The 6,922-nt window shown below is 44.9% G+C and overlaps 1 protein-coding gene across 1 annotated transcript; it reads right to left on the reverse strand.

The window, feature by feature from the left end:
- Positions 1–442: 442 nt before the first annotated feature.
- On the reverse strand, positions 443–2,446 carry LOC147861011 (uncharacterized). Its single transcript, XM_087323329.1, has 3 exons — positions 2,354–2,446; positions 1,659–2,122; positions 443–1,022 (listed from the first exon to the last, which is right to left on the reverse strand). The coding sequence occupies exons 1-3, from the start codon at positions 2,444–2,446 to the stop codon at positions 443–445; spliced, it is 1,137 nt and encodes a 378-aa protein (XP_087179455.1).
- Between the last annotated feature and the right edge of the window lie 4,476 nt (positions 2,447–6,922).

Raw genomic sequence — 6,922 nt, forward strand, 5'->3', positions numbered from 1 at the left:
TGTCCATTTGTTTTAGGATGGAAGGCTGTCGAAAATTTTGTAGAAGTTCCAAGTGTCTAGAAGAGGCGTTTCAAGAAATGAGACATAAATTTGGGACCACGATCAGAGATAATGTCATCCGGGAAACCGTGAAGGCGCACAATATTTGTTAATAAAAGATCCGTTGTTTCCATCCCTAAAATTGCCTTAGAACATGGAATAAAGTGTGCCATCTTTTTGAATCTGTCAACCACCACCAATACTGAATTGAATCCACCAATGTCTGGAAGGTCAGTGATAAAGTCCGTCGAGATGGAGGCCCATGGCCTATTTGGATTTGGCAAAGGTTGAAGTAGACCGTAGGGATGATGATGTACTACTTTGGCGCGGGCACATGTATCACATGTTTTCACGAATTCGTTAACAAGTTTCCAAGGTTGTGGCCACCAATAACTTCTAGATATTAAACCCCAAACCCTAAACCCTTCACGATACGTATACGACAAGGACCATCTGGGACATACGTTAAGTTGTACCGGAAAAGAAAACCATCCCAAAACATAAATTGGTTATGAATATCCCGTACCTCGCCTTTGGATGAGTTGTTGAGATTCTCCCTAATCTCTTGTGCAAATTTGTCGGTGGCAGTATTTGTGGCTATGGCATTGAGTAATGATTCATCCACGGCCATATAAGTTGCATAAAGTTGAAATTGATGTGGCTGTGATTCTTGATTGTAGGTTGCATCCCCCGACCGAATTTCGAATTCCGAACTTCGAGATAGTGCATCGGCTTTACCATGCTGGGCACCAAGACAAAAAACAATTTCAAAGTCATAATCGGCCAGGAAGGTCGACCATCGTGCTTGCCTTCGATTCAAAATGCGAGTAGTGGTGAAGTAGACAAGGTTCTTGTGATCGGTCATCACCTGGATACGGTGTTGGGCGCCCGCCAAGTAAGGACGCCATTCTTCAAAGATGGCAATAATGGTAGAGAGTTCTTTGTCGTAAATTGGGTAGTTGATCTCGGGGGGTGTGAACTTCCTGGAATAAAAGGCAATAGGATGAAAGGAACCCGTTTTTATCTGATTGAGAGAGAATGGCACCAATGGCGAAATCAGAGGCATCAGTTTCAACTGTAAATGGTTTGGTCAGATCTGGATGAAAAAGTACTGGAGCCGAGGTAAAAGCTTTCTTTAGTGTGTCGAATGCCAGTTGGGTTGTTGGAGTCTAGCAAAAAGGGGAATCCTTCCGAGTGAGTGCTATAAGTGGTTGCGCTAGTGTAGAGAATTCTTGGATGAATCGACGATAGAAGTTAGCAAAACCCAAAAATGATTACACATCCTTGGTGGGGACTTCCCACTCTTAAACTGTTGCAACTTTCTTCTTATCCATAGTGAGACCATCAGATGAAATGACGTACCCAAGGAATTCAATTGAGGTTCGATCGAATTCACTCTTCTCAGGTTTCACATAAAGTCCATGTTCTTGAAGTTGGGACAAGATAAGTAGGACGTGCTTGGTGTGCTCTATGTAGTCATGTGAGAAGATATGTCATTGAGATAGATGACCACAAATTGGTCCAGATATTCTCGAAAGATGTCATTCATCATATGTTGAAAAATAGCAGGAGCATTTGTGAGACCAAATGGCATTACCATGTATTCAAAATGCCCGTACCTGGTTCGAAATGCCGTTTTCCACTCATCCCCAGGCTTGATACGTACCAAGTTGTAGGCGCCTCTGAGATCAATTTTGGAGAATATACGCCCAGCTCGAAGTCGGTCGAGGAGCTCGGGGATTAGAGGTAGTGGATAGAGATTTCGAACAGTGACTCGATTGAGCCCGCGATAGTTGATACATAAGTGTAGAGTTCCATCTTTCTTTTTGACAAATAGACTAGGAGAGCCAGCTGGATATTTTGAGTGACAAGTGAATCCCTTTGTGAGATTCTCTTCAATGTATATTTTGAGGGCCTTGAGTTCAGGTTGAGATAACCCATGGATAGGGACGAAAGGAGGACAAGCACCATCTTTCAAGTCAATTGAACAATCGTATTGGTGATGTTCAGGTAGGAGATCAACATTTTTCTTCTCAAATACATCAGAGAAATCATTGTATTTCGATGGAAAAGAGCTACTACTCTGGAGTGGACATGACCGCCATGTCCTTAGAATTACTTAGCCAAGCAAGAGTGGAATTTGTTTCCGAGGCCGACGCGGTTGGAACTATCGATGTTGTTTCTATTGGAGCAATCGTTGACATGGTTCTTGTTGAAGAGGAAATGGGAGTGACCACTAATGTGGTCCTCCTAGAGCAGAAATGGGAGTTGCCCTTGAACCATGAGTGGGAGCAACTATTGACGCGGTCCTCACCAGAGCAGAGACTAGAATTGGAGCAACCATTGCTGTGGTCCTCACTAGAGCATAAACGGGAGTTGTTCCCAAAACATGAGTGGGAGCAACCATTGACACGATGTCGTGAAGATTTTCGGCAATGGTGTGAAAATCACATAAAACGTCCAAAATTAAGTATGAATCACATAAAACAATAATAGTGAAAATAACATTTTAAATAATGATGGAGGTCTTCAAGAGATTTCGAATGCACTTTATTACACGAGAAACAGACAACTAGATGTCAAGATATGAGGGTATAAAGTTTGTGAAAGGAAAAGAGAAAACTGTGAGATATCCCACATAGGCACGACAAATACGGCTCTCATCATATATAACGTAGAGCAAAAGCTATTATCTTTGTGTCTATGTGTGGAGCATAGAGAGTTCAAGGTAACTTGAATTAAGAGTGGAGTTGGCCTAGCCACTCGTAAACGTTTTGGCCAACCAAAGCCGACCGGCGATGGAGCCGGTGATCCGGCAGCAGCCAGCAAAGCGATGGTGGTACACTGGCAAGCGGTGATCCGATGGAACTGACATCCGAAGGAGCCGACGAGCCGGTGGAACTGACATCCGGCGAGGCGGCGGCCACTGGTAACCAGCGACTAGATAAATAATACAAGGAGGATAATTAAGGATTCGAACCTTGCACCTCCAAGTTAGGAGTCAATTGACTTACCACTAAGCCAAGATATTTAGTCAAAATTATATTTCTATCATCATACTTTTACATGTAAATTCTTATGCATGAGAGCTAAAATGAGTAACATGGTTATCATGCACCACATGTAATACGCGAGCACAAAATGGCAAACATGCATAATATGCATGGGGGCATCTATAAAAGGACGGATGAAATGTATTATGGATTCATGTATGAACTAAGAAACTAATGAGAAGAAAATTCATTGATGATATATCTTGTTTCTTAAATCAAGAGTTAAAATCTTAATCTCAATATCTCTCTCTTGGCCATATCAATCTTTATCAATCTAAGTCAAGCATTTAATCTTAATCTCTTTCTCTCTTTGAATCTATCCTAAATACTTTCTCGCTAAGCTTGATGCAAACTTCGATCCTTCCGGTCTAGAACCTCGGCGGTTCCGCCTCGCGATCCGTGCCTAGTGACGGATCTTCACGACATAATGAAGTGGTGAACCCGACGTGAAAGAGGCGGTAGGAAGGATCAAGTCAAGGATCAACCGATACTTGGAGATGGCATCCTCAAGCAATCAAGCGGGAGAGCTCGAAAGGATGATGCTAATCGTCGAGCAAATGATGAGATCTCGGGACAACGACGCGAGCGTGGAGAAGGCTGTGGATCGTGTCGTAGAGCTCGAGGGCCAATTTGATGGAAGGAACGTTACAAAGTTCCTTGACACATATAGAAGGGAGATGAATCAGAGGGACGTGTCCGAAGCACATCAAATCGCAAGCATCAAGAGAGTTGTCGCCAACAACATCCAAAGACGCGTCATCGAGCTTCATGAAGGTAAGACAACATGGTTCAAGTTCGAGAAAACGATACTAGCAGAGTTCGCGACTGAAGACTCAACGAGAATGACTCGACATGCCCTAATGAAGTGGATAGAGAAGAAGAATAAGAAGATGAGCGCCTCGAAGGTGTACGATGAATTCGACTAAATGTTTAGTCGTCTCCCCAACACGGACCAAGTGTTGCTTGAAGAGGACAAGACTTTGTACTTCTTGAAGGTCGTGGACATGAAGGATAGACGGGAGTTGGGGACTCTTCTCGAAGATGATACCCATGCAATGGGCTCGTAGCAGATTGGATCGCAGTGAAGGGGGCATGCAATAGGCTCAAGAAGCGTCGTCAGTGGGTTGATGACACCAACTTGGTGAGATCGACAGTTGCAAAGAAAACAAGACAACCGAAAGTAGCTGAGCCGCCCAAACAAAGCAGCCTGGAAGAAAAGAAGATTGATGACAACATCATCGAAGAATTGGCAAAGAAGTTTGAGGCGATCACTCTAGCCAACATGAATCGTCGGGGGCCCAAAGGAAAAGAACCCTTTAGATGCGTGTGGTGCGATAGCATGGACCACATGAGAAGGGATTGTGCGAGCCTTCGAGAGGCGATCCGACAAAATATTGTGTACATAGATGACAACATGATCTGCTCGAGCGAGACTAGCAGACCCCTACGGGTGAATTTCGGAAGAGGAGGAATGAAGAAAGCTATGGAGGATGCCGATGTGACTCATGTGGATGTGATGCACTATGTTGCGTCGGTCGGAATAAGAGTCGGGAAAGACAGAAATGAAGTTGCGAAAGTGGGAGCCAAGTTTTGGTCTTCCGTTCTCGAGTATGAGAAGATGGGGAAGGTTACATCGAACGAGGTAGAGCTTGCGAACCGAAGCGTGCAAAGCATAACCGGGTGGTCGGATTCGGTAGACGACAACACCATACTCACGGAGGTGATGTGCGACAACCACGAGGTGTTCGTCGAAGAAAAGAGAAAAAGAATAGAAGAGCAAGGACCATCGAAAAGACATGAAACAAGGAATGCGGAAAAGAAGGACGATGCGGAGACGAGTCGACCTTTACAAAAGGAGGAACGAGAATCAAGCCGAAAAGGGGAGCCGAGCGTACGACTTGAAGAAATGGTTCGGCACGTGAAGGTTGGTGTCGAAGACCTCGCTCGGAGGACAAGGACTATGCCTACCTATAAGCTAAGGTCGGAGATAGAGCAGACGACGGACCTAAAGAAGATTCTCGAAGAACGAGTTCTTGATAGCCACGTGACTTTGTCCTTGAGGGAATTGCTTGGCATTACGAAGGAGTTCCATGACACGATCGTGGACCTTGTAAAGAGAAAAAGACAACAATCGGAGGAGGAAGAAGAGAAGCCCCAAAAAGCAAAAATGAATGCCATAACGATGGCAAGAGACGAAGTCGATGAAGATATGGTGGACAACCACTATACTCGACCTCATTGGGCACGAGCGACAACGGAGACGTCGGTGAAGATTGGGGAGAAGAAAGATACCGTGGTAGCTTTGATCGACCATGGCTCGGAGATCAACCTCATGTCAACCGACTTCTACAAAAAAGGAAGAAGGCCAATCAATACAAACCACGGATGGAAGATTCGCGCGGCAACAAAGTCTACGGAGGACTTGTACGGAGCTTGTCCCAATGTCAAAGTTACGATCGGGGATGTGGAGATGGATCAACACTTCTTCGTACAAGAATCGGCATCGCATCTTGTCATCCTAGGGCAACCGTATATCACATCATCTCGGATGGAGACCAAAGTGTTCGATAATGGAGCAGGCTTCACATGAATAAAGAGTCTTGACAACCAAAGATCGGTCCAATTGCTAACGGTGCGAGCCAATCATGAAAGGAATCGAGATAGTCTCGAAGGCGAATCCTCAGATTTTTAGAGCGGACTATTGAAGCATGGGACACAAATAGTCCAAGCAATCACAAGACCCCACAAGAAAGAAGAGTGCGTGGATTGCGAGGAGAAGCAACATGTGTCACACCTAGTGGGGCATGTAAACTAGTACTACCCGACAAGAAGGACAAGCGTCGGATACAAGAATTCGAGAAGATGTTGAAAAAAGAGAACCATAATAGAAGAAGGGGAGTTCGTGACTCATATTATGGAAGAAGCCTCATTTAATGACACCATCGACGAAATCGAGGAAGTGTGGACTTCAGCTATCTTCACGATCATTAAATGGTTTCGGTTAACTCTGTCAACATGTATGCTATCATCGATGAATACCGACGTGGCATCTCAATGAAGGAAGTTGATATCAACACGAAATATAAAACGGTGGATAAGAAGATCAACCCAGTTGCGGCTCCGCTACCAGAGGATAGCGGCCAAAAGATGAAGGAAGTCGCTAACGATCCAAGCTTAAGAGATCTGAAGACGATAGGTCATGTCTTCACCAAAGAGACGAAGGGGAAGCTACGAGTTGGAAAGGAGGATTTCCTTCTCCCTGAAGAGGAGCGAATGTTTCACGATATGCTTGAGATACATGGGAAGGCTTTCGCATTCTTCCCACGAGAAATCAGATGTGCCGACCCAAAGGTTATAGAGCCGATGGCGATCTTCACGGTGCCTCATGTGCCTTGGAATTTGAAACCGATACCGGTTCCAAGAGCACACCTTCCGAAGCTGATCGAGCTCTTAAAGGAGAAGGTGAGTATGGGAATTCTAGAGCCGTCGAATGCTCCTTATTCCAATAGGTGGTTCACGGTGCCGAAGAAGAATGGATCATTGCGATTCATCCAAGATCTTCAACCCGTCAACAAGGTGACAATTCGAAATGCCAGAATCGGTCCGAGCGTGGACGAATTTGCTGAAGCGTTTGCAGGTCGGTCCATCTACTCCATTAGCGATCTCTACTCCGGATATGACCAATTCCAATTGGCGATCGACAGTCAGGACATTACAACCATGAGGACTCCAATCGGGCTTGTGCAGATGTGTACCTTACCCCAAGGTGCAACGAACTCGGTGGCTCATATGGTGAATGCCATGAATAAAGTCTTGAAGGATTGCATCCC

This window comes from Azolla caroliniana, unplaced genomic scaffold, assembly GCF_043228905.1.
Source record: "Azolla caroliniana isolate FFs.n. ecotype wild unplaced genomic scaffold, voAzoCaro1.0.p SCAF_8, whole genome shotgun sequence".
In the NCBI taxonomy this organism is placed as follows: Eukaryota; Viridiplantae; Streptophyta; class Polypodiopsida; order Salviniales; family Salviniaceae; genus Azolla; species Azolla caroliniana.

Excerpts from the sequence above, each read along its gene's own strand:
- LOC147861011 (XM_087323329.1), bottom strand. The coding sequence starts at position 2,446 with ATGGTTGCTCCCACTCATGTTTTGGGAACAACTCCCGTTTATGCTCTA. Across the intron at positions 2,123-2,353 it reads CAATTCTAGTCTCTGCTCTG|AGTAGTAGCTCTTTTCCATC; the intron begins GTGAGGACCGCG and ends TGTCCACTCCAG. Across the intron at positions 1,023-1,658 it reads AAAACGGCATTTCGAACCAG|GAAGTTCACACCCCCCGAGA; the intron begins GTACGGGCATTT and ends CTTTTATTCCAG.